The sequence below is a fragment of the Aythya marila genome (genome assembly GCF_965140915.1).
Source record: "Aythya marila genome assembly, contig: HAP1_HAP1_SCAFFOLD_98, whole genome shotgun sequence".
Classification (NCBI taxonomy): domain Eukaryota; kingdom Metazoa; phylum Chordata; class Aves; order Anseriformes; family Anatidae; genus Aythya; species Aythya marila.
Window position 1 is genome coordinate 1 of NW_028137745.1, and position 25,161 is coordinate 25,161.

The window sequence follows — 25,161 nt, forward strand, 5'->3', positions numbered from 1 at the left end:
GGGGTTATGGGGTCGGGGGGGGCGGTATGGGGGGAATTGGGGGGGTTATGGGGGGATATGGGGGGATATAGGGGGAGTTAGAGGGGTTATAGGGGGATTGGGGGGGTTATGGGGTCAAGGGGGGGTTATGGGGTCGGGGGGGGGTGTAGGGGAACTGGGGGCAATGGGGGGCAATGGGGGGTTATGGGGTTTGGGGGGATTTGGGGGGATTTGGGGAAAATTGGGGGAAATGGGGGATTTGGGGGGAATTGGGGGGGTTTGGGGTCGGTTATGGGGTCAGGGGGCTATGGGGGGAAAAAGGGGGCAATGGGGGTCCAGCGGGGGGTCACGGGGGGGCGTGGGGTTACTGCAGGTCACACACGGGGGGGGGGGACAAAGGGGTCTGGGGGGGGGGCTGCTTCCACGGGGGGGGGCTTCAATAAAGGGGGGGGGCTTCAATAAGGGGTGAGGGGCTTCAATAAGGGGGGGGCTTCAATAAGGGGGGGGGGCACCCAAAATCGCCCCCTTTCTAACCCCCCCATTCCCCCCCCCAGAGCTCCCGGCGGAGGAAGGTGAGCGCCCAAATTTTTTCCTTCTGGGGGGGGTCCCACCCCCCCCAACCCCCTCCAACCCCCCCGGGACCCCCCCACGCCCCCCAGGGACCCCCCCACGACCCCCCCCCGTGTCCCCCCCCCCAGGCAAAACCATTTGGGAGCTGGTGGTGGAGCAATTCGAGGACCTCCTGGTGCGCATCCTGCTGCTGGCCGCCTGCATCTCCTTCGTGAGTACCCCAAAATTTGGGGGGGGGGCACAATTTTGGGGGTCGGGGGGGGCCATTTTCAACCCTTGGGGGTCACCCCCTTAAATTTGGGGGGGGGCCACGACCTTGGGGGTGACCTCCAAGCCTTGGCCCCGCGCCCCCCGGGGGGGGATCGGGTGGCGGCAGCTGCTCCCGAAATGGGGGGGGGGCTAAAAAAAAGGTAAAAAAAGAAAAAAAATAAAAAAGGGGGGGGGGGGGGGGACGCGCACGGGGTCCCCCCCCCCCGGGAAACGCCCCCTGGCAGCCGCCTCCGGGACAGCTGGGGGGGGCGGCACCCAAAGGTGCCCCCGCAGCCCCCAAAATTGGGGGCAAAACGGCCCCAAGTTGGGTGCGCAGCACACACGGAATTGGGGGTTTTGCCCTAAATTGGGGGTTTTGCCCTAAATTGGGGGTTTTCTCCTAAATTGGGGGGTTTCTCCCAAATTGGGGGCTTTGCCCTAAATTGGGGGTTTTGCCCTAAATTGGGGGTTTTCTCAATTTGGGGTCTTCCTCTCAATTTGGGGTTTTCTCCTCAGTTTGGGTTCTTGCCCTCAATTTGGGGTTTTGCCCTAAATTTGGGGTTTTCCCCTCAGTTTGGGGTTTTCTCAGTTTGGGGTTTTGCCCTCACTTTGGGGTTTTCTCCTCAATTTGGGGTCTTCCCCTCACTTTGGGGTTTTGCCCTCAATTTAGGGTTTTCCCCTAAATTTGGGGTTTTGCCCTCAATTTGGGGTCTTCTCAATTTGGGGTTTTGCCCCAAATCTGGGGTTTTCTCCTCAATTCAGGGTTTTCTCCTCAATTTGGGGTTTTCTCCTCAATTTGGGGTTTTGCCCTCAATTGAGGGATTTCCCCTCAATTTAGGGTCTTCCCCTCAATTTGGGTTTTGCCCTAAATTTGTTTTTTTCCCCTCAATTTGGGGTCTCCGTGCCCCCCCAGGTGCTGGCGTGGTTCGAGGAGGGCGAGGAGACCATCACGGCCTTCGTCGAGCCCTTCGTCATCCTCCTCATCCTCGTGGCCAACGCTGTGGTGGGAGTCTGGCAGGTGGGGGCACTTTGGGGACGTTTGGGGACATTTTGGGGACATTGGGGTCACCTTGGGGACATTTGGGGGCACTTTGGGGATATTTGGGGACACTTTGGGGACATTTGGGGACATTTTGGGGGCACTTTGGGGACACTTTGGGGATGTTGGGGACACTTTAGGGACATTTGGGGCACTTTGGGGACACTTTGGGGATGTTGGGGACACTTTGAGGGCACTTTGGGGACATTTGGGGCACTTTGGGGACACCTTGGGTGTATTTGGGGACATTTGGGGCCACTTTGGGGACACTTTGGGGACTTTGGGGACTTTGGGGACATTTGGGAATGGGTTTGGGGACATTTGGGGATGTTGGGGGCACTTTGGGGACACCTTGGGGATGGGTTGGGGACATTGGGACCCCAAAACACCCCCAACACCCCCCCAAATCCCCAGAACTGTCCCCAAACACCCCCAAATCACTGGGAACTGTCCCCAAATCCCCCCCACCCCCCCCAAATGTCCCCCAACCCACCCCAAATGTCCCCAAATCCCCCCAAACTCCCCCAAATGCCCTCCAACCCCCTCCCAACCCACCCCAAATGTCCCCAAACGTCCCTAAATCCCCCTGAATTGCCCCCAGATGTCCCCAAATCCCCCTGAACTGCCCCTAAACACCCCTAAATCCCCTGGAACTGTCCCCAAATTCCCAGAACTGTCCCCAAACCCCCCCAAATCCCCCTGAACTGCCCCCAAACACCCCCAAATCCCCAGAACTGTCCCCAAATCCCCCTGAACTGTCCCCAAACCCCCCTAAATCCCCCAGAACTCTCCCCAACCCCCCCCAAACCCCCCGAATTCTCCCCAAATCCCCCCAAATCCCCCCAAACCCGCGTGCCCTCCCCCAGGAGCGCAATGCGGAGAACGCGATCGGAACTGGCCCCAAATCCCCCTGAACTGCCCCCAAACCCCCCCAATCCCCCAGAACTGTCCCCAACCCCCCCCAAATCCCCCAGAACTGTCCCCAAATCCCCCCAAATCCCCCCCAACCCCGCGTGCCCCCCCCCCAGGAGCGCAATGCGGAGAATGTGATCGGAACTGGCCCCAAATCCCCCTGAACTGTCCCCAAACCCCCCGAATTCTCCCCAAATCCCCCCAAACACCCCCCCAAATCCCCCCAAACCCGTGTGCCCCCCCCAGGAGCGCAAAGTGGAGAACGCGATCGGAACTGGCCCCAAACGTCCCCAAATCCCCCTGAACTGCCCCCAAACACCCCCAAATCCCCCTGAATTGTCCCCAAATGTCCCCGAATCCCCCTGAATTGCCTCCAAACCTCTCCAAGTCTCCCCAAATCCCCCAGAACTGCCCCCAAATCCCCCTGAACTGCCCCCAAATTCCCCAAACTGTCCCCAAATGTCCCCAAATCCCCAGAACTGTCCCCAAATCCCCCCAAATGCCCCCACACCCCCCCAGGAGCGCAATGCGGAGAACGCGATCGAGGCGCTGAAGGAGTACGAGCCCGAGATGGGCAAGGTGTACCGCGCCGACCGCAGCGCCGTGCAGCGCATCAAGGCCAGGGACCTCGTGCCCGGGGACATCGCCGAGGTGGCCGGTGAGCGACCAGCGCCTCCCAGTAACCCCCAGTAACTCCCCAGTCACCCCCAGGGCCTCCCCGTAACCCCCCAGTAACTCCCACGTACATCCCAGTAACTTTCCAGTAAGCTTTAGTGCATCCCAGTAACTTCCCAGTAAGCCTTAGTGCATCCCAGTAACACTTAATGCCTCCCAGTAACCCCCAGGAACTCCCCAGTCACCCCCAGGGCTTCCCCGTAACCCCCCAGTAACTCTCACGTACATCCCAGTAGCTTCCCAGTAAGCTTTAGTGCATCCCAGTAACCTCCCAGTAAGCTTTAGTGCATCCCAGTAAGCTTTAGTGCATCCCAGTAACTTCCCAGTAAGCCTTAGTGCATCCCAGTAAGCCTTAGTGCATCCCAGTAACACTTAATGCATCCCAGTAACCCCCAGTCACCCCCAGAGCTTCCCTGTAACCTCCCAGTAACTCCCACGTACATCCCAGTAACTTTCCAGTAAGCTTTAGTGCATCCCAGTAACTTTCCAGTAAGCCTTAGTGCATCCCAGTAACACTTAATGCATCCCAGTAACCCCCAGTCACCCCCAGAGCTTCCCTGTAACCTCCCAGTAACTCCCAAGGACATCCCAGTAGCTTCCCAGTAAGCTTTAGTGCATCCCAGTAACTTCCCAGTAAGCCTTAGTGCATCCCAGTAACCCTTAATGCATCCCAGTAGCCTCCCAGTAACTCCCCAGTCACCCCCAGGGCCTCCCCGTAACCCCCCAGTAACTCCCACGTACATCCCAGTAACTTTCCAGTAAGCTTTAGTGCATCCCAGTAACTTCCCAGTAAGCTTTAGTACATCCCAGTAAGCCTTAGTGCATCCCAGTAACCCCCAGTAACCTCCCAGTAACCCCCAGTAACTCCCCAGTCACCCCCAGGGCTTCCCCGTAACCCCCAAGGACATCCCAGGAACTTCCCAGTAACACTTAATGCATCCCAGTAACTTCCCAGTAAGCCTTAGTGCATCCCAGTAAGCCTTAATGCATCCCAGTAAGCCCCAGTAACTCCCCAGTCACCCCCAGAGCTTCCCTGTAACCCCCCAGTAACTCCCAAGGACATCCCAGTAGCTTCCCAGTAAGCTTTAGTGCATCCCAGTAACCTCCCAGTAAGCCTTTGTGCATCCCAGTAACACTTAATGCATCCCAGTAACCCCCAGTAACTCCCCAGTCACCCCCAGGGCTTCCCTGTAACCCCCCAGTAACTCCCAAGGACATCCCAGTAACTTCCCAGTAAGCTTTAGTGCATCCCAGTAACCCTTAATGCATCCCAGTAACCTCCCAGTAACCCTTAATGCATCCCAGTAACCTCCCAGTAGCCCCCTAATCCCTCCCAGTCCTCCACAGCCCCTCCCAGTCCCCCCCAGTCCCCTCCCAGTCCTCCACAGCCCCCCCCAGTCCCCCCCAGTCCCCCCCCAAGTCCCTCCCAGTGCTCCCAGTCCCTCCCAGTAACGACGGCTGCCCGCAGTGGGGGACAAGGTTCCGGCCGACATCCGCATCCTCTCCATCAAGTCCACGACCCTGCGCGTCGACCAGTCCATCCTCACCGGTACGGGCGCCACTGGGAGCAACTGGGGGCAACTGGGGGCAACTGGGGTACAGCTGGGAGACCACTGGGCTCAACTGGGCACCACTGGGAACAACTGGGCTCAACTGGGGGTACAGCTGGGAGATAACTGGGCTATAACTGGGGTACAACTGGGAGACAGCTGGGGGTACAACTGGGTACAACTGGGGCACAACTGGGCACAACTGGTCTGAAATGGGGGCAGAACTGGGGTGCAACTGGGGACACACCAGTTTACAACCGGTTGTAAACTGGGACGCAACTGGGCACAACTGGTTGTAGACAGGGACACAACTGGGCACAACCAGTCATAAACTGGGGTGCAACTGGGCCCAACTGGGCACAAGCGGTTGTAAACTGGTGCTCAACTGGGCCCAACTGGTTATAACTGGGGCATAACTGGGCACAACTGGTTGTAGATGGGGACACACCAGTTTACAACCGGTTGTAAACTGGGACACAACTGGGCACAACCGGTCATAAACTGGGGTGCAACTGGGCCCAACTGGGCACAACCAGTTGTAAACTGGTGCTCAACTGGGCCCAACTGGTTATAACTGGGCACAACTGGTTATAACTGGGGCATAACTGGTTATAACTGGGGCATAACTGGGCCCAACTGGTTATAACTGGGCCCAACTGGTTGTAACTGGGGCAGAACTGGGCCCAACTGGTTATAACTGGGCCCAACTGGTTGTAACTGGGGCAGAACTGGGTGCAACTGGTTATAACTGGGCACAACTGGTTGTAACTGGGCGCACAACCGGAGGTGTTTATGCACAACCGGTCCTGAACGGGGACAACTGGGGACAACTGGGGACAAAAACGGGCACAAACGGGCTCCTAACTGGTGGCAACTGGTCAGAAATGGTGTCGTGACCGGTGCCAACTGGTGCCAACTGGTGCGAACTGGTGCAAACTGGTGTGTGCCCGCAGGTGAGTCGGTGTCGGTGATCAAGCACACCGACCCCGTGCCCGACCCGCGCGCCGTCAACCAGGACAAGAAGAACATGCTCTTCTCCGTGAGTCCCCAGGGCCACCAACGGGTCCCCAAGGCCACCAACGGGTCCCCGGGGCCACCACCAGGACCCCAGGGCCACCACTGGGACCCCAGGACCCCAAGGCCACCAACGGGACCCCAAGACCCTGTCCCCATTGCCACGACCCCATAACCGTGTCCCCAAGGCCACCGTTGCCACCCCATGTCCCCAGGGCCACCATCGGGTCCCCAGGGCCACCAACGGGACCCTGGGGACACCACTGGGGCCCCAGGGCCACCACTGGGACCCCAAGACCCTGTCCCCATTGCCATGACCCCATAACCGCGTCCCCAAGGCCACCATCACCATGTCCCCAAGGCCTTGTCCCCAAGCCCACCACGTCCCCACCACGATGTCCCCAAGGCCTTGTCCCCAGGGCCACTGTGTCCCCAAGGCCATTGTGTCCCCAAGACCTTATCCCCAAGCCCACTGTGTCCCCGCCATGCTGTCCCCAAGCCCACTATGCCCCCAAGACCACTGTGTCCCCAAGGCCATTGTGTCCCCAAGGCCTTGTCCCCAGGGCCACCACGTCCCCAAGACCACCGTGGCCCCAAGACCTTATCCCCAAAGCCACCACTGTGTCCCCAAGACCTTGTCTCCAAGACCACCATGTCCCCAAGACCTTGTCCCCAAAGCCACCACCGTGTCCCCAAGACCACCGTGGCCCCAAGACCACCGTGGCCCCAAGACCACTGTGTCCCCAAGCCCACCACGTCCCCGCCACGCTGTCCCCAAGGCCTTGTCCCCAGGGCCACCATGTCCCCAAAACCTTATCCCCAAGCCCCCCACGCCCCCAAAACCTTGTCCCCAAGCCCCCCACGCTGCCCCCAACGCCCCCTCCTCCACCCCCCATCAGGGCACCAACATCGGCGCGGGCAAGGCGGTGGGCGTCGTGGTGGCCACGGGGGTGAACACGGAGATCGGCAAGATCCGCGACGAGATGGCGGCCACGGAGCAGGACAAGACGCCGCTGCAGCAGAAGCTGGACGAGTTCGGCGAGCAGCTCTCCAAGGTCATCTCCCTCATCTGCGTGGCCGTCTGGCTCATCAACATCGGCCACTTCAACGACCCCGTCCACGGCGGCTCCTGGATCCGCGGCGCCATCTACTACTTCAAGATCGCCGTGGCCCTGGCCGTGGCCGCCATCCCTGAAGGTGACAAAGGGGTTGTAGGGGGTTGGGGGGGGCCTCTGGGGTCCTCGCTGCTCTTCTAGGGCCCTTCCTTGGCCTTATCTGGCCTTCTAACACCATTCCTTGACGTTTTATGGCCTTCTAACGCCATTTCTTGACCTCTTGGGGTCTTCTAACACCATTTCTTGACCTTATATGGCCTTCTAACACCATCCCTTGACCCTAAGGGGTCTTCTAAGATCATTTGTTGGCCCCTCGGGGTCTTCTAACACCGTTCCTTGACCCTTTGTGGTCTTCTAACACCGTTCGTTGACTTTATGTGGTCTTCTGAGACCATTTCTTGACGTTTTATGGCCTTCTAACACCAGTTGTTGGCCCCTTGGGGTCTTCTAACGCCCTTCCTTGAGTCCCTGTGGTCTTTGTTGACCTCTTGGGGTCTTCTGAGACCATTTCTTGACCCTAAGTGGTCTTCTAAGACCGTTTGTTGGCCCCTTTTGGTCTTCTAACACCATTCCTTGACATTTTATGGCCTTCTAACACCATTCGTTGACTTTATGTGGTCTTCTGAGACCATTCCTTGACGTTTTATGGCCTTCTAACACCAGTTGTTGGCCCCTTGGGGTCTTCTAAGACCATTCCTTGACCTTATCCGGCCTTCTAACACCATTTCTTGACGTTTTATGGTCTTCTAACACTGTTCGTTGACTTTATGTCGTCTTCTGAGACCATTTCTTGACCCTAAGGGGTCTTCTAAGACCTTTTGTTGGCCCCTTGGGGTCTTCTGACCCCATTCCTTGGCCTTATCTGGCCTTCTAACACCATTTCCTGACGTTTTTATGGCCTTCTAACACCATTTCTTGACCTCTTGGGGTCTTCTAAGACCATTCCTTGACCTTATCTGGCCTTCTAACCCCATTCCTTGACGTTTTATGGCCTTCTAACACCGTTCGTTGACTTTATGTGGTCTTCTGAGACCATTTCTTGACCCTAAGGGGTCTTCTAAGACCGTTTGTTGGCCCCTTGGGGTCTTCTAGGACCATTCCTTAACCCTATGTGGTCTTCTAAGACCATTTGTTGACCCCATTTGGCCCTCAAAGACCGTTTGTTGACCCCACGTGGTCTTCTAACACCCTTTGTTGACCCCATACGGCTTTCTAACACGGTTCCTTGACCCCATGTGGCCTTCCAACACCATTCCTTGACCCCAAATGGCCCCCTAAAACCATTTGTTGACCCCTGGTTGCCCTCCAAGACCATTTATTGACCCCTTGTTGTCTTCTAACACCGTTCCTTGACCCCATATGGCCCCCTAAGACCATTCCTTGACCCCATATATCCCTCTAACACCATTTCTTGACCCCATATGTCCCCCTAAGACCATTTGTTGACCCCATATGTCCCTCTAACACCATTTGTTGACCCCTTATGTCCCTCTAACACCATTTGTTGACCCCTTGTTGTCTTCTAACACCATTCCTTGACCCCATATGTCCCTCTAACACCGTTCCTTGACCCCACATGTCCCCCTAAGACCATTCCTTGACCCCACATGTCCCCCTAAGACCATTCCTTGACCCCACATGTCCCCCTAAGACCATTCCTTGACCCCACATGTCCCTCCAAGCCCACCTGTCGACCCCTTGTTGCCTTCTAACACCGTTCCCCGATCCCACACGTCCCCCTAAGCCCATTCCTTGACCCCTGCTGGCCCTGTAAGCCCACTCCTTGCCCCTATAAGGCCCTCCAGCACTGCTCCTTGCCCCTATAAGGCCCTCTAGCACCGCTCCTTGGCCCCCCGCGCCCATTCCTCGCCCCTATATGGCCTTCTGAGACCGCTCCCTGCCCCGACACGGCCCCGCGGCGCCGATCCTTGGCCTTACACAACGTCCCCGCGCCGCTCCCCGACCCCACGTGGCCTCCTGGCACCGTTCCTTGTTCCTATATGGCATCCCAGCCCCGCTCCTTGGCCCCGGGCGGCCTCCTGGCACCGGCCGCGGGCACCGTGTGCCCTTCTCACCATGCTCCCCGACCCCAAGTGGCCTTCTCACAGCATTCCTTGGCCCCGCGCGGCCTTACAACGCCTTTCCTTCACCCTATATAGGCTTACAAGCCCCCTTCGGGCCCTATAATGTCCTTTTTAAATTTAGTATGGTCTTACAACACCTTTTCCTTGACCCTATATAGGGTTATAAGCCCTCTTCGGGTCCTATAATGCCCTTCTTTAATTTAGTACAGTCTTGTAACACCCTTTCTTGACCCTATATAGGGTTACAAGCCCCTTTTGGGTCCTATAATGCCCTTTTTTTCATTTTGCGTGGCCTTATAATGCCTTTTCTTGACCCTATATAGGCTTACAAGCCCCTTTTGGGTCCTATAATGCCCTTTTTAAATTTAGTACGGTCTGTTAACACCTTTTCCTTGACCCTGTATAGGGTTATAAGTCCCTTTCAGATCCTATAATGCCCTTTTTTTATTTAGTAAGGTCTTACAACACCCTTTCCTTGACCCTATATAGGCTTACAAGCCCCCTTCGGGCCCTATAATGCCCTTTTTAAGTTTAGTACAGTCTTGTAACACCCTTTCTTGACCCTATATAGGGTTATAAATCTGTTTTAGGTCCTATAATGCTCTTTTTTTTTTGTTTGGCATGGTCTTACAACACACTTTCTTGACCCTATGTAGGGTTATAAGCCCCTTTTGGGTCCTATAATGCCCTTTTTTTCATTCTGTGTGGCCTTACAATGCCTTTTCTTGACCCTATATAGGGTTATAAGTCCCTTTTCAGTCCTATAATGCTCTTTTTCTCATTCTGTGTGGCCTTATAATGCCTTTTCTTGACCCTATATAAGCTTATAAGCCCCTTTTGGGTCCTATAATGCCCTTTTTTATTTAGTATGGTCTTGTAACACCCTTTCTTGACCCTATATAGGGTTATAAGCCACTTTTGGGTCCTATAATGCCTTTTTTTTCATTCTTCATGGTCTTGTAATGCCCTTTCTTGACCCTATATAGGCTTATAAGCCCCTTTTGGGTCCTATAATGCCTTATAATGCCTTATAATGCCCTTTTTTTCATTCTGCATATTCTTGTAACCCCCTTCCTTGACCCTACATAGGATTACAAGCCCCTTTTGTGTCCCATAATGCTTTTTTTTCCTTCTTCATGATCTCCCAACACCTTCCCCAACCCCATCCATCCCCCCACCCCCCTCCCTGTTCCCACAGACCTCCACGCTGCCCTCCCTCGCCCCCCACCCCGCCCCGTATCGCCCTCCCTTCCCCCTCCCGCCTCTTCCATCCCATCCCTCGACCCTTTTGGGGTCTCGGCTCCCCTCCCGGGGGGGCTGAAGACCCCTTTTTGGTGCCGCAGGGCTGCCGGCCGTCATCACCACCTGCCTGGCGCTGGGGACGCGGCGCATGGCCAAGAAGAACGCCATCGTGCGCAGCCTGCCCTCGGTCGAGACCCTGGGCTGCACCTCCGTCATCTGCTCCGACAAGACCGGCACCCTCACCACCAACCAGATGTCCGTCTGCAAGGTGGGTGGGTGGCACCCCGGGGGCCTTTGGGTGCTCCCGGTCGTGCCCCCTTGGGTGCCCCCGAGGAGCTTCGTCACCTCCTGACGTCAACTTGGGTGCCCCAAGGAGCTCCTGATGTCCCCTTGGGTGCCCCGAGGACCTTTTGACGTCCCCTTGGGTGCCCCAAGGTTCTTCTGATGTCCCCTTGGGTGCCCCAAGGTCCTTCATGACACTCTGATGTCCCCTTGGGTGCTCCCAATGTCCCCTTGGGTGCCCCGAGGAGCTTCGTCACCTCCTGACGTCAACTTGGGTGCCCCAAGGAGCTCCTGATGTCCCTTTGGGTGTCCTGAGGTCATCCGGGAGCTCCTGATGTCCCCTTGGGTGCCCCAAGGACCTCCAGGAGCTCCTAAATTCCTCTTGGGTGCCCCAAGGAGCTCCTGATGTCCCTTTGGGTGACCCAAGGACCTTTTGACGTCCCCTTGGGTGCTCCAAGGTTCTTCTGATGTCCCCTTGGGTGCCCCAAGGTCCTCCAGGAGCTCCCAAATTCCTCTTGGGTGCCCCGAGGAGCTTCGTCACCTCCTGACGTCAACTTGGGTGCCCCAAGGAGCTCCCGATGTCCCCTTGGGTGACCCAAGGAGCTCCTGATGTCCCCTTGGGTGCCCTGAGGTCCTCCCAATGTCCCCTTGGGTGCCCCAAGGAGCTCCCAATGTCCCTTTGGGTGACCCAAGGAGCTTCTGATGTTCCCTTGGGTGCCCCAAGGTCCTCCAGGAGCTCCCAAATTCCTCTTGGGTGCCCCAAGGAGCTCCTGGTGTCCCCTTGGGTGCCCCAAGGACCTTCATGACCTTCTGACGTCCCCTTGGGTGCCCCAAGGACTTCCAGGAGCTCCCAAATTCATCTTGGGTGCCCCAAGGACCTTCTGACGTCCCCTTGGGTGCCCCAAGGTCCTCCAGGAGCTCCCGATGCCCCTTTGGGTGCCCCAGGGACCTTTTGATGTTCCCTTGGGTGCCCCAAGGACCTCCAGGAGCTCCCAAATTCCTCTTGGGTGCCCCAAGGAGCTTCGTGACCTCCTGACGTCAACTTGGGTGCCCCAAGGAGCTCTCAATGTCCCCTTGGGTGCCCCAAGGACCTTTTGACGTCCCCTTGGGTGCCCCAAGGACCTCCAGGAGCTCCCAATGCCCCTTTGGGTGCCCCAAGGACCTTCATGACCTTCTGACGTCAACTTGGGTGCCCCAAGGACCTTCTGACGTCCCCTTGGGTGCCCCAAGGTTCTTCTGATGTCCCCTTGGGTGCTCCCAATGTCCCCTGGAGTGCCCTGAGGTCCTCCAGGAGCTCCCAATGTCCCTTTGGGTGCCCCGAGGAGCTTTTGACGTCCTCTTGGGTGCCCCAAGGACCTCCCGACATCCCCTTGGGTGCCCCCAAAGTCCCCCAGTTGACCCCAATAGACCCCAGTTGACCCCAGTAGACCCCAGTTGGCCTCCAGGACATCCCAGTTGACCCCAGTAGACCCCAGTTGACCCCAGGACGTCCCAGTTGCCCCCAGAACACCCCGGCTGCCCCCTGACCCCGTTGTCCTGCCCCCCCAGATGTTCATCGTGGACAAGGTGGAGGGCGACGTCTGCTCCCTCAACGAGTTCTCCATCACCGGCTCCACCTACGCCCCCGAGGGAGACGTGTGAGTGGTCCATACGGGCCAGTAACGGCCTCCCCTTGGGGCTCCTGTCCCATAGCGGCCTCGTTTTTGGGGCCTCCACCCCCAACGGGTCAATATTGGCCTCGTTTTTGGGGCCTCCACCCCCAACGGGTCAATATTGGCCTCGTTTTTGGGGCCTCCATCCCCAACGGGTCAATATCGGCCTCGTTTTTGGGGCCTCCATCCCCAAACAGGCCAATATTGGCCTCATTTTTGAGCCCCCCAACCCCAACAAACCAATCCTGGCCTCATTTTGGAGGTCTCCATCCCCAAAAAGGCAATTCTGACCTCATTTTTGAGCTCCCCAACCCTAACAAAACCAATCATAGCCTCATTTTGGATGTCCCCATACTCAATGAGCTAATTCTGGCCTCATTTTGGAGGTCCCCATGCCCAAAAACCCAATCCTGGCCTCATTTTTGAGCTCCCCATCCCCAAAACCCAACCCCAGCCTCATTTTTGACCCCCCCACCCCCAACAAAACCCATCCTGGCCTCATTTTTGACCTCCCAAACCCCACCAAAACCCATCCTGGCCTCATTTTCGACCCCCCCACCCCCCAAAACCCAATCCTGGCCTCATTTTCGACCCCCCCACCCCCACCAAAACCCAACCCCGGCCTCATTTTCGAGCCCCCCCCCGCTGCCTCCCCAGGCTGAAGAACGAGAAGCACGTCAAGGCCGGGCAGTACGACGGGCTGGTGGAGCTGGCCACCATCTGCGCCCTCTGCAACGACTCCTCCCTGGACTACAACGAGGTGGGACCCCCGCCCCAAAACCCCCTTCCCCCAGCCCCCCGCCACCCTTTGGTGGTCTGGGGGGGGGTCTCCCGGTGACCCCGGCCCCCTCCCCGCAGTCCAAGGGGGTCTACGAGAAGGTCGGGGAGGCCACGGAGACGGCGCTCACCTGCCTGGTGGAGAAGATGAACGTCTTCAACACCGACGTGCGCAACCTCTCCAAAGTAGAGCGCGCCAACGCCTGCAACTCCGTGAGTGCCCCCCAGCGCCCCCCAGTCACCTCCCAGTGCCTCCAGTGCAACCGTGTTGACCCCCCGGTGTCCCCCCCACAAGGTCATCAAGCAGCTGATGAAGAAGGAGTTCACCCTGGAGTTCTCCCGCGACCGCAAGTCCATGTCGGTCTACTGCTCGCCGGCCAAGGCGTCGCGCGCCGCCGTGGGCAACAAGATGTTCGTCAAGGTGAGGCCACCAGCGCCCCTCCCCACGCGTCCTCGCCCCCCTAGCCTCGTCCCTTTGTCACCTCTCGTCCCCCCTCCCCGCCCCAGGGCGCCCCCGAGGGCGTCATCGACCGCTGCAACTACGTGCGGGTGGGCACGGCGCGCGTGCCGTTGACGCCGGCGGTCAAGGAGAAGATCTTGGCCGTCATCAAGGAGTGGGGCACGGGGAGGGACACCCTGCGCTGCCTGGCCCTGGCCACCCGCGACACCCCCCCAAAAAAAGAGGACATGGTGCTGGAGGACTCCACCAAGTTCGCCGAGTACGAGGTGAGGGCGGTGGGCGGGGTCTTCAAGAGCAGGGCGTGGTGGGTAGGAGGGCCTCCGGGGGTTCCCCGGTCCCGTATCTCTGTGTGGGGTCCTCCATGGGCTCCCCAGTCCCATATCTCCATGGGATGTCCTCTATAGGTTCCCTAATCCCGTATCTCCATGGGATGTTCTCCCTGGGTTCCTAAATCCCATATCTTCTTGGGATGTTCTCCATGGGTTCCTCAATCCCATACCTCCATATGAAACCCTCCATGGGTTCCCTGGTCCCATACCTCCATATAAAGCCCTCTATAGGTTCCCTGGTCCCATATCTTTATATGAAGCCCTCCATGGGTTCCTCAATCCCATATCTCCATGGGACATCCTCCATGGGTTCCCTGGTCCCATATCTTTATATGAGGTCCTCTATAGGTTCCCTGGTCCCATATCTTTATATGAAGCCCTCCACAGCTTCCCTGGTCCCATATCCCCACCCAACTCCCTCCATGGGTTCCCTGGTCCCATACCTCCATATAAAGCCCTCTATAGGTTCCTGGTCCCATATCTTTATATACAGCCCTCCACAGCTTCCCCGGTCCCATATCCCCACCCAACACCCTCCACGGGTTCCTCAATCCCATATCTTTATATGAAGCCCTCCACGGGTTCCCTGGTCCCATATCTCTATATGAAGTCCTCTATAGGTTCCCCGGTCCCATATCTTTATATGAAGCCCTCCATAGGTTCTCCTGGTCCCATACCTCCATATAAAGCCCTCTATAGGTTCCCTGGTCCCATACCTCCATATAAAGTTCTCCATGGGTTCCTCAATCCCATACCTCTTTGGGACATCCTCCATGGGTTCCCTGGTCCCATATCTCCATATAAAGCCCTCTATAGGTTCCCTGGTCCCATATCTTTATATGAAGCCCTCCACAGCTTCCCCGGTCCCATATCCCCACCCACCCCCCTCCCCACCCTCCCCATCCCCTTTTATCCCCCCCCCCAGACCGACCTGACCTTCGTGGGCTGCGTGGGGATGCTGGACCCGCCGCGCAAGGAGGTGATGGGCTCCATCCGGCTGTGCCGCGACGCCGGCATCCGCGTCATCATGATCACGGGCGACAACAAGGGCACGGCCATCGCCATCTGCCGCCGCATCGGCATCTTCAGCGAGGAAGAGGAGGTGACGGGGCGCGCCTACACCGGCCGCGAGTTCGACGACCTGCCCCCCGCCGAGCAGCGCGAGGCCTGCCGCCGCGCCTGCTGCTTCGCCCGCGTCGAGCCCACCCACAAGTCCAAGATCGTCGAGTTCCTGCAGTCCTTCGACGAGATCACCGCCATGGTGAGGGCGCGGCGACGACGACGACGCGGGGTTTCGGGGGGTCCGGGGGGGTGGTGGTAGGCTCTTTGGGGTTCGGGGAGGGGTCGGTGGTGGGGTTTTGGGGTCCTGTCGTAAGGCTGGTGTGGGTTTTTGGGGTCTTGGTATCATCGTGATGTGGTTTTGGGGTTCCACCATCATCATTCTGACATGATTTTGGGGTCCCGTGATCATCCTGATGTGGTTTTGGGGTCCCACCATCATCCTGATATGATTTGTGTTGCCAACTGCCGATGATGGCATTGGGGACGTCATCGATGACATTTTTGGGGACATTCTTGGTGGTTTTGTTGATGACTGTTGATGACAGCATTGGGGACACCGTTGGCGATTGCACCGATGACGGCATTGAGGATGTCACCATTGACATTTTTGGGGACACCGTTGGCAATCACTTTGGTGACAACATTGGGGACATCATCAATGACATTTTGGGGACATTCTTGGTGGTTTTGTTGATGACTGTTGATGAAAGCATTGGAGACACCGTTGGCGATCCCACCAATGACAGCGTTGAGGACGTCACCGTTGACATTTTTGGAGACGCCGTTGACGATCCCATCACCAACTCTTGGCAACCGCGTTGGGGACAATGTCGGTGACCCCCCCACCCCGTGCCCGCCCCGTAACCCCCCCAAAACCCTCTCCCCGCAGACCGGCGACGGCGTGAACGACGCGCCGGCGCTGAAGAAGGCCGAGATCGGCATCGCCATGGGCTCGGGGACGGCGGTGGCCAAGACGGCGTCGGAGATGGTGTTGGCCGACGACAACTTCTCCACCATCGTGGCGGCCGTGGAGGAGGGCCGGGCCATCTACAACAACATGAAGCAGTTCATCCGCTACCTCATCTCCTCCAACGTGGGCGAGGTGGTCTGGTGAGCCCCGCCCCTCCCAGTTGCCTCCCAGTTGCCTCCCGGTTGGTTGCCTCCCGGTTGCCTCGCGCTCCCCCGGATCCCGCCAGTTCGCACTGGTGTCTACCGCTCCCTCCCAGTCTGCCCAGTTCTCCCAACTCCTTCCAGTCCCCCCAAGTCCCCCCCACTCCTCCCAGTCCCTCCCAGTTCCCCCCACTCCTCCCAGTCACTCCCAGTCCCTCCCAGTTCTCCCCAGTCCCTCCCAGTTCCTCCCACTCCCTCCAAGTCCACCCAGTCCCCCCAAGTCCCCCCCACTCCTCCCAGTCACTCCCAGTCCCTCCAAGTTCCCCCCACTCCTCCCAGTCACTCCCAGTTCCTCCCAGTCCCTCCCAGTTCCCCCCATTTCCCTCACTCCCCCCTAATTTCTCCCATTTTCCCCTTTCCCCCCACCCCCCCATTTCCCCCATTCCCCCAATTTCCCCTATTTTCCCCCATTTTCCCCCATTCCTCCCACTCCCCCACCCCCCCAATTTCCCCCAACTTTCCCCATCCCCCCTAATTTCCCTTATTTCCCCCTATTTTCCCCCATTCCCCCTACCCCTCCAATTCCCCCAATTTCCCCTAATTTTCCCCCATTCTCCCCATTCCCCCCACCCCCCCAATTTCCCCAATTTCCCCCAACTTTCCCCCATTTCCCCTTTCCCTCCTAATTTCCCTTATTCCCCCCAATTTCCCCAATTCCCCCAATTTCCCCCATTCCCCCCACTCCCCTAATTTCCCTTATTCCCCCCAATTTCCCCCATTCCCCCTACCCCCCCAATTTCCCCTAATTTTCCCCCATTCCCCCCACCCCCCCCATCCTCCCCCACTCCCCCCACTCCCCCCACCTCCCCCCACCCCCCCCACCCCCCCGACCCCCCCCCAGCATCTTCCTGACGGCGGCGCTGGGGCTGCCGGAGGCGCTGATCCCGGTGCAGCTGCTGTGGGTCAACCTGGTGACGGACGGGCTCCCGGCCACCGCGCTGGGCTTCAACCCCCCCGACCTGGACATCATGGACAAGCCCCCCCGCAGCCCCAAGGAGCCCCTCATCAGCGGCTGGCTCTTCTTCCGCTACCTGGCCATCGGGGGTGAGCCTCGGACCCCCCCCCCCCGGGACCCCCCCCCCGGGACCCCCTCCCCCGGCGCGGCGCGGCGCCGACGCGGTTTCTCGCCGTAGGGTACGTGGGGGCCGCCACCGTGGGGGCCGCTGCTTGGTGGTTTCTCTACGCCGAGGACGGGCCCAGCGTCTCCTACCACCAGCTGGTGAGTTGGGGGGGGTGGGGAGGGGGTGTGGGGGGGGGTTGGGGGGCGTTGGGGGGCGTTGGGTGGTCATGGTGGTCATTGGGTGGTCATGGTGGTGTTGGGTTGGTCATGGTGGTTGGGTTGGTCATCATGGTCATTGGGTGGTCATTGTGGTGTTGGGTTGGTCATGGTCATTGGGTGGTCATGGTGGTGGTTGGGTTGGTCATTGGGTGGTTGGGTTGGTCATCATGGTTGGGGGGTCATGGTGGTTGGGTGGTCATGGTGACACCCCCCCCACCCCAATAACACCCCCTCCATCCCAATAACACCCCCCCAACCCCAATAACGCCCCCACCACCGCGTTGACCCTACCACCATGTTGACCCCACCATCATCGCGTTGACGTCCCCAACCACCGCGTTGACTTCCCACCCACCTCATTGACCTCCCCCCCACCCCGTTGACCTCCCCCCCACCCCGTTGACCCCCCCCCACCCCAATATCACCCCCCCACCCCAATAACACCCCCCCACACACCAATAACACCCCCCCAACCCCAACAACACCCCCACCACCGCGTTGACCCTACCACCGCGTTGACTTCCTCCCCACCTCATTGACCTCCCCCCATCACATTGACCCCCCCACACCCCAATATCACCCCCCCACCCCAATAACGCCCCCCCCACCCCAATAACGCCCCCCCCCCGCGCCCCCAGACCCACTTCATGCAGTGCACGGAGCACAACGCCGAGTTCGAGGGCCTGGACTGCGACATCTTCGAGTCGCCGGTGCCCATGACCATGGCGCTCTCCGTGCTGGTCACCATCGAGATGTGCAACGCCCTCAACAGGTAGGGGACATGGGACAAATCGGGGGGGGTCACGGGGGTCCGGGTGCCACCACGGCCTCGTGTCCCCCTCCCCGCAGCCTCTCGGAGAACCAATCGCTGGTGCGGATGCCGCCGTGGGTCAACATCTGGTTGGTGGGCTCCATCTGCCTCTCCATGTCCCTGCACTTCGTCATCCTCTACATCGACCCCCTGCCCGTAAGGGGGTGGTTTTGGGGGGGGGTTTTGGGGTTTTTTTTTTTGGGGAGGGTCCCGGGGGGCTGAGGGTGGTCGCGGTGCCCCCGCAGATGATCTTCAAGCTGACGCCGCTGGACCTGGTGCACTGGCTGATGGTGCTGAAGATTTCCTTCCCCGTCATCCTCCTGGACGAGGCCCTCAAGTTCGTGGCCAGGAACTACCTGGAGGGTGAGGAGCGGGGCCCCCACGGCCCCGATGGTGGCCCCCATGGTGGCCCCGGTGGCCCCAGTGGTGGCCCCGATGGCCCCAGTGTCCCCAACGGCCCCATAGCCACGGCCCCGTATGGATACGGCCCCCTATTTCCACGTCTCCTTGTCCCCATATCTCCAAATTTCGTTGTCCCAATGTCCCCATAGCTCCTTGTCCCCATGTCCCCACATCTCCATGTCCCCAAATTTCATTGTCCCCATATCCCAATGTCCCCATATCTCCATATCTCATTGTCCCCATGTCCCCACATCTCCATGTCCCCATGTCCCCAAATTTCATTGTCCCCCTGTCCCAATGTCCCCACATGTCCATATCTCATTGTCCCCCTGTCCCCATATCTCCATGTCCCAATGTCCCCACATCTCCATGACCCCATATCCCAGTGTCCCCATGTCCCTACATCTCCATGTCCCCCTGTCCCCATATCCCATCTCCTTGTCCCCATATCCCAATGTCCCCATATCTCCAAACTTCATTGTCCCCATCACCCCCATCCTCATCATCCCCGTTGTCCCCCTCCTGTTGTCCCCCCATCGTCCCCATTCTCCCCATCCTCATCACCCCCCCGTTGTCCCCAAACTGTCCCCAAATTGTCTCCATCTCCCCCCCGTAGCGTAACCTCGCGGCCCCTCCGCCGTCCTCGCGCCCGGCCGCAGGTACCCCCAGACCCCCCCTGTGCCCCCACATGTCCCCGTGTCCCCCCACATGTCCCCGTGTCCCCCCACATGTCCCCCTGTCACCCCAAATGTCCCCATCACCCCCGTGTGTCGCCCCCCTGTGTCCCCATTGACCCATTTTTGTGTCCCCATCACCCCAAATGTCACCCTAAATGTCCCCATCACCCCATGGCCATGTCCCCATCACCCCAGTGTCACCCCAAATGTCCCCCTAAATGTCCCCCTCACCCCATTTTTGTGTCCCCATCACCTCCATGTGTCACCTCCAGGTGTCCCCATCACCCAAATTTCCCCCCAAATGTCCCCATTGCCCCCTTTTTGTGTCCCCATCACCCCAAATGTCCCCCCAGCTGTCCCCATCACCCCAATGTCACCCCAAATGTCCCCCAAAATGTCCCCATTGTCCCATTTTTTGTGTCCCCATCACCCCAAATCTCCCCCTAAGTGTCCCCCTCACCCCATTTTTATGTCCCCGTCACCCCAAATGTGACCCCAAATGTCCCCATTGCCCCTCTTTATGTCCCCCTCCCCCATTTCTGTGTCCCCCCCCCCCCCAGTACCCCCCAGTACCCCCAGTGTCTCCGTGTCCCCCCCCCCCCCGGGCAGGGCAGTGACAAAGTGGGGGGTGGGGAGGGGTGAGGGTGGGGGGGTGGGGGGAGGGGCTCACCCCCACCCCCCCCTCTGACGTCATCGCCCCTCCCCCACCCAGCAGCGGACACCGAGGACACCCGGAAGAAGCGGAAGTGACCCCGGGGGCCCCCCCCACCCCCCCGCGCCGTGGGGCGGCCCCGCCCCCAGCTATGGGGCAGCCCCACACCTTGGGGTCCCCCCCTACCCCCGCGCCGTGGGGCAGCCCCACACCTTGGGGCCCCCCCCCCCCAAGAGGCGCCGCTTATTTATTGCCAATAAAGGGAACCCCCCAAAACGCCGCCTCCCATTGGCTGGGGAGGGGAGGGGGCGGGGCTTGGGGTGAAGGGGGTGGGGCTTGGGGAGGGGGTGGGGCCTGGCAGAGCTCCGCCCCCGAGTGGTTATTGGGGTGCGGAGCATTGGGGTGCCCCACACTTGGGGGGCGCCCCACACTTGGGGGTCATCATCAGGGGTCATTGGGGTGCCCCACACTTGGGGGTCCGGGGCATTGGGACAACCCACACTTGGGGGGCGCCCCACACTTAGGGGGCGCGCCCCACACTTGGGGGTCTTGGGGCACTGGGGTGTCTCACTTGGGGGGCGCCCCACACTTGGGGGTCTGGTTCATTGGGACACCCCACACTTAGGGGGCGCCCCACACCTGGAGTGCAGCCCCTGGGGGTCTCCGCCCCACACATGGGGGTCCCGCCCCCTTTCTGGGGGGGGCTTCCCCGCCCCCAGGGCGGGGCTGTGGGGCAGAGGCCCCCCCCCCCCCTCCCGGTGCCCCCCAGCGCCCCCCGGCTCAGACCCCCAGCACCTCCTGGCCCTGGCAGGTCAGTGGGGCCCGGGACCCCCAAGTCAGCCCCACGGCGGGGGGTCCAGCCCCATAGCGTGTGGGGGGGGGGGGGTTGGGGACGTGGCGGGTTTGGGGTGAACTTTGGACCCCCCCTGGCTGGGAGGGGGGTGGGGGCTGCTGTGGGGCTGGGGGGGAGGGGAAGGGGCTATGGGGCAGCTGTGGGGCAGGATTGGGGGCAGGGTTGGGGGTCGGGGCCTGGCTGTGGGGCAAGAGAGGGGTGTCCATGGGGGGCAGGACCCATGGCTGGGACATTTCTATGGGGCAGAACCAATCCGTGGGGCAGGACCCATTGCTGAGCCACTTCTATGGGGCAGGGCCCCTCTATGGGGTAAGGCCTATCCATGGGGCAGGGCCCCTCTATGGGGCAGGACCCATCTATGGGGCAGAACCCCTCTATGGGGCAGAACTCATCTATGGGGCAGGACCCCCATCTCTCCCCACCTCCCCTTCTCTCCGCAGGCTCCCCCATGGCCTCCTTGCGCCCCACACCCCCCGTGCCCCCCACCCCACCCCCACCCCCCTCGCCCCCCACCCTGGCCGCCCTCCTGCCCCCCGGCCGCCTCCGCTCCCTGGCCCAGTCCTGGCTGGAGGAGGACGCCCCCGGCCCCGACCCCGCCGCCCTTTGCGTGGGGCTGGCCCCCCGGCGAGCCCACCTGGTCTGCAAGAGCCCCGGGGTGCTGGCGGGGGCCCCCTTCGCCCAGGCCGTCTGGGGGCAGACCGGGTGCTCCGCGACCTTTAGGGTGGCCGAGGGCGCCCCGCTGACCCCGGGGACGGTGGTGGCCGAGGTGCGGGGGCCGGGGGCCGGGGTGCTGCTGGGGGAGCGGGTGGCCCTCAACACCCTCGGGCGCTGCAGCGGGGTGGCCACGGCGGCCTCCAGGGCGGTGGCGGTGGCCCGGGGGCGAGGGTGGCCGGGGAGGGTGGCCGGCACCCGAAAAACCACCCCCGGCTTTCGGCTGGTGGAGAAATATGGGATGGGGGTGGGGGGCGCCGACCCCCACCGCTACGACCTGGGGGGGTTGCTGATGGTGAAGGACAACCACCTGCTGGCCGCACGCAAGCCCCTGGCGCAGGTTTGGATTTGGTTGGGGGTCCAGGGGGTGGGGGTGGGGGTAAAGGGGGTGTGGGGGGGTCCCACATGTATGGGGGGGACATGTAGGGGGGTGGGGACCCATATATTGGCGGTGGGACCCACATATTGGGGGGCTGACCCACATATATGGGGGGTGGGGACCCATATGTTGGGGGGTGGGACCCACATATGGGGGGTGTGAGCCACGTATTGGGGTTGGGACCCACATTTTTGGGTTGGGACCCACATATAGGGGGCGACCCACATATGTGGGGCAGGGGATGACCCACTGGGGGGGTGAGGGGGAGCCCTTTCTTTTAGCCGGGGGAGCCCCATTTTGGTTGGGGGGGTTTGGCCCCATGGCCCCAGTCTCCCCCAGTCCCCCCAGTGCTCCCAGTTCCCCCAGTATCCCCCGTCCCCAGGTGGTGGCGGATGCCCGTCGTGCCGCCAGCTTCACGCAGCTGCTGTCGGTGGAGTGCAGCTCCCAGGAGCAGGCGCTGGAGGCGGCCGGGGCCGGGGCCGACATCGTCCTCATGGACAACTTCACCCCACAGGTGAGCGGGACCCACAAGTGTGGGGCGCCCCACAAGTGGGGGGTGACCCATAAGTGGGGGGTGAGCCCCGAGTGTGGGGTGACCCTAAAGTGTGCCCCCCCCAAGAGAGGGGTGAGCCTAAAGTATGGGGTGACCCCCAAGTGTGGGGCACCCCACAAGTGTGGGGTGACCCCTAAGTGTGGGGTGACCCCCAAGTGTAGAGTGACCCTGACGTATGGGGTGATCCCCAAGTGTGGGGCACCCCATAGCATGTGTCACCCCTATAACATGTGTTACCCCCCAAGTGTGTGCCTCCCCCCAAGTGTGGGTCACCCCCATAGCATGTGTCGCCCCCCAAGTGTGGGGCGCCCCCCAAGTGCCTCCTTTTCCCCCCCCCAGGCTCTGGCGGAGGCAGCGGCGGCGGTGAAGGCGGCACACCCTTGGGTGCTGGTGGAGGCCAGCGGGGGGGTGACGGAGGGGACCCTGCCCCACTTCCTGGCCCCACACGTCGACGTCGTCTCCATGGGGAGCCTGACCCACAGCGCCCCCGCCATCGACTTCGCCCTGCGGGTCCTGCCCGGGGATGGGGACGGGGACGGGGAGGGGGACGGGGAGGGGGGGTGCTGAGGGGACCCCAAAACCCAACCCCAAAACAAGGGAACCCCAATGGGACCCCCAATGTCTGACTTTGGGGTCATCCCAACCCCATCCCATAACAAGAGGGGACCCCAAAACCCAACCCTGGGGGCACCCCAAAACAAGGGGACCCCAAAACCCCCCCAAGGGGCCAACCCCACAGCACCGGGACCCCCTGTCACACCCCAAATCCCCCCCCACACCCCAAACACCCCCCCCACCCCAAAATAAACCCCCCAAAAACCCAAGAACTGCAAAAAAGCTGCTTTATTCCCAGCGGGGGGGGGGTCAGACCCCCCGGATTCTTTCTGGGGGGGGGGTCCCAAATTTGGGGGGGGGTCCTGGGGGGGGTCACTCGCCCTCCTTGTCCTCGCCGTGGGTGATGACGTAGCAGATGTTCTTGTAGTCCACGTTGCCGGCCACGTCGGGGGGGAAGGCGGCCCACATGTTCTTGATCTGGGGGGGGCACCCGGGGGGTAAAATTGGGGGGGGGGGGCCGGGCCCCCCCCCGGAAATGATTATGGGGGTGGGAGAGGGATTTGGGGGGGTTTGGGGGGATTTGAGGGGGTGAGGAGGGAATATGGGGGGGTTGGGGGGGTTTATTGGGGGGTTGGGGGGGGTTTAGGGGTGATTTGGGGGGCCTGGGGGGGATTTGGGGGGGCCTGGGGGGGATTTTGGGGTCCCAGGGAGGGATTTTGGGGTCCTGGGGAGGGATTTTGGGACTCTTGGGGGGGGGATTTAGGGTCCTGGAAGGGATTTTGGGTCCCAGGGAGGGATTTAGGGACTCTGGGGGGATTTTGGGGGGGTCCAGGGGGTCCTCACCTCCTCGGGGGTGAAGCGGTCGCACTGGGTGGTCAGCAGCTCCTCCAGGCTGGGGGGGGGAAAGGGGGGGGACGGGGTCACCGCCTGCGACCCCAAATGTCCCCAGTGCCCCCCCAATGCCCCCCAGTGACCCCCCCATGACCCCAGTGACCCCCCAGTGTCCCCCTGATGACCCCCAACATCCCCCCAATGACCCCCGATGACCCCAATCCCCCCATGACCCCAACGTCCCCATGACCCCAATGACCCCAATGACCCCGTGACCCCCGATGACCCCAATGACCCCAGATGACCCCACGACCCCCGGTGCCCCCCCCGGCCCCTCCCCCACTCACAAGCTCTTCTTGATGGACCCTTTCCCGTCGGGGTCCAGCACCTTGAAGGCCCCCATGATGACGTCCTCGGGGTCAGCGCCTACGGGTGGGGTAACGAACAGGAAGTGACGTCACCCAGCGCCGCGATGACGTCATCACGGTGACGTCACGGCGGGGGGCGGGGCCTCACCCTTGAGCTTCTCCCCGAACATTTGTAGGAAGACGGTGAAGTTGATGGGGCCGCTCGCCTCCTTGATCATGGCGTCCAGCTCCTCGTTCTTCACGTTCAGACGCCCTTATATGGCCAGGGGGGCGGGGCCTCAGGCCACGCCCACCGGCCACGCCCACTCCCGGAAAGCCCCGCCCCTTTTCCATGTAGCCACGCCCTGCCAAAATCCCGCTCTGACCTGGTCTTCCTTCTCCAAGCCACGCCTCCTTCTCTCAAACCACGCCCCCTTTCCACAAACCACGCCCACTTTTCCCAGACCACGCCCACTTTCCCTAAACCACGCCCCTTTTATTCAAAGGCACGCCCCTCTGCTTTAACCACGCCCCACTCTAAGCCACGCCCCTTTCTCTACAAACCCCACCCCTTCCCTCACCCCTACCCCTGCCTATCTGTCCCCAAGCTCCTCCCCTCCACAAGCCCCACCCACCCGATGCCACACCCACTACAAGCCACGCCCCAATAGCCCACACCCCAATAGGCCACTCCCACATAGGCCACGCCCCCAATAAACAACACCTTGATATACCACACCTCAATATACCACACCCCTGTAGACCACGCCCCCAATACGCCACGCCCCGTAGATCACGCCCCCAATGGACCACGCCCCAATAGGCCACGCCCTGTTAGGCCACACCCTCCAATAGGCCACACCCCCAACATACCACACCCCAATATACCATGTCCCAATAGACTACACCCCAAATAATCCACACCCAATAGGCCACGCCCCCAACTGACC

The 25,161-nt window shown here is 60.7% G+C and overlaps 3 protein-coding genes across 5 annotated transcripts; 2 read left to right on the top strand and 1 right to left on the bottom strand.

The window, feature by feature from the left end:
* The first annotated feature begins 538 nt into the window (after nucleotides 1–538).
* On the top strand, nucleotides 539–20,196 carry ATP2A1 (ATPase sarcoplasmic/endoplasmic reticulum Ca2+ transporting 1). 2 transcript variants are annotated; one of them, XM_082785017.1, is made up of 22 exons: nucleotides 539–551; nucleotides 678–760; nucleotides 1,712–1,816; nucleotides 3,269–3,407; nucleotides 4,893–4,973; nucleotides 5,928–6,013; nucleotides 6,888–7,185; nucleotides 10,531–10,697; nucleotides 12,260–12,348; nucleotides 13,021–13,123; nucleotides 13,222–13,353; nucleotides 13,436–13,561; nucleotides 13,648–13,866; nucleotides 14,855–15,190; nucleotides 15,881–16,101; nucleotides 17,003–17,205; nucleotides 17,295–17,380; nucleotides 18,079–18,212; nucleotides 18,290–18,407; nucleotides 18,497–18,614; nucleotides 19,270–19,312; nucleotides 20,043–20,196. In XM_082785017.1, exons 4-21 carry the CDS (start codon nucleotides 3,320–3,322, stop codon nucleotides 19,272–19,274), a joined length of 2,610 nt encoding a protein of 869 aa, XP_082641143.1. In that variant the 5' UTR covers nucleotides 539–551; nucleotides 678–760; nucleotides 1,712–1,816; nucleotides 3,269–3,319; the 3' UTR covers nucleotides 19,275–19,312; nucleotides 20,043–20,196. The 2 variants fall into 2 exon arrangements, with proteins under 2 accessions (XP_082641143.1, XP_082641142.1); XM_082785016.1 differs by lacking the exons at nucleotides 539–551; nucleotides 678–760 and having other exon boundaries at nucleotides 1,718–1,816; nucleotides 20,046–20,196.
* A 460-nt stretch (nucleotides 20,197–20,656) lies between these two features.
* On the top strand, nucleotides 20,657–23,305 carry QPRT (quinolinate phosphoribosyltransferase). 2 transcript variants are annotated; one of them, XM_082785019.1, is made up of 4 exons: nucleotides 20,657–20,793; nucleotides 21,276–21,886; nucleotides 22,308–22,439; nucleotides 22,818–23,305. In XM_082785019.1, the coding sequence occupies exons 2-4, from the start codon at nucleotides 21,284–21,286 to the stop codon at nucleotides 23,043–23,045; spliced, it is 963 nt and encodes a 320-aa protein (XP_082641145.1). In that variant the 5' UTR covers nucleotides 20,657–20,793; nucleotides 21,276–21,283; the 3' UTR covers nucleotides 23,046–23,305. The 2 variants fall into 2 exon arrangements, with proteins under 2 accessions (XP_082641145.1, XP_082641144.1); XM_082785018.1 differs by lacking the exon at nucleotides 20,657–20,793 and having other exon boundaries at nucleotides 21,165–21,886.
* On the bottom strand, nucleotides 23,304–24,506 carry LOC309890594 (myosin regulatory light chain 11). The gene is made up of 4 exons (XM_082785020.1): nucleotides 24,381–24,506; nucleotides 24,212–24,290; nucleotides 23,877–23,925; nucleotides 23,304–23,510 (listed from the first exon to the last, which is right to left on the bottom strand). The coding sequence occupies exons 1-4, from the start codon at nucleotides 24,448–24,450 to the stop codon at nucleotides 23,406–23,408; spliced, it is 303 nt and encodes a 100-aa protein (XP_082641146.1). The 5' UTR covers nucleotides 24,451–24,506; the 3' UTR covers nucleotides 23,304–23,405.
* Nucleotides 24,507–25,161: the final 655 nt, after the last annotated feature.

Coding starts and splice junctions, on each gene's coding strand:
- ATP2A1 (XM_082785017.1), top strand. CDS start 3,320: ATGGGCAAGGTGTACCGCGCCGACCGCAGCGCCGTGCAGCGCATCAAG. Junction 13,562..13,647: donor GCAACAAGATGTTCGTCAAG/GTGAGGCCACCA, acceptor TCCCCGCCCCAG/GGCGCCCCCGAGGGCGTCAT. Junction 15,191..15,880: donor TCGACGAGATCACCGCCATG/GTGAGGGCGCGG, acceptor CTCTCCCCGCAG/ACCGGCGACGGCGTGAACGA.
- QPRT (XM_082785018.1), top strand. CDS start 21,176: ATGGGGCAGGACCCATCTATGGGGCAGAACCCCTCTATGGGGCAGAAC. Junction 21,887..22,307: donor CACGCAAGCCCCTGGCGCAG/GTTTGGATTTGG, acceptor CCCCGTCCCCAG/GTGGTGGCGGATGCCCGTCG. Junction 22,440..22,817: donor TGGACAACTTCACCCCACAG/GTGAGCGGGACC, acceptor TCCCCCCCCCAG/GCTCTGGCGGAGGCAGCGGC.
- LOC309890594 (XM_082785020.1), bottom strand. CDS start 24,450: ATGATCAAGGAGGCGAGCGGCCCCATCAACTTCACCGTCTTCCTACAA. Junction 23,926..24,211: donor GGGTCCATCAAGAAGAGCTT/GTGAGTGGGGGA, acceptor TCCCCCCCCCAG/CCTGGAGGAGCTGCTGACCA. Junction 23,511..23,876: donor ACCGCTTCACCCCCGAGGAG/GTGAGGACCCCC, acceptor TGCCCCCCCCAG/ATCAAGAACATGTGGGCCGC.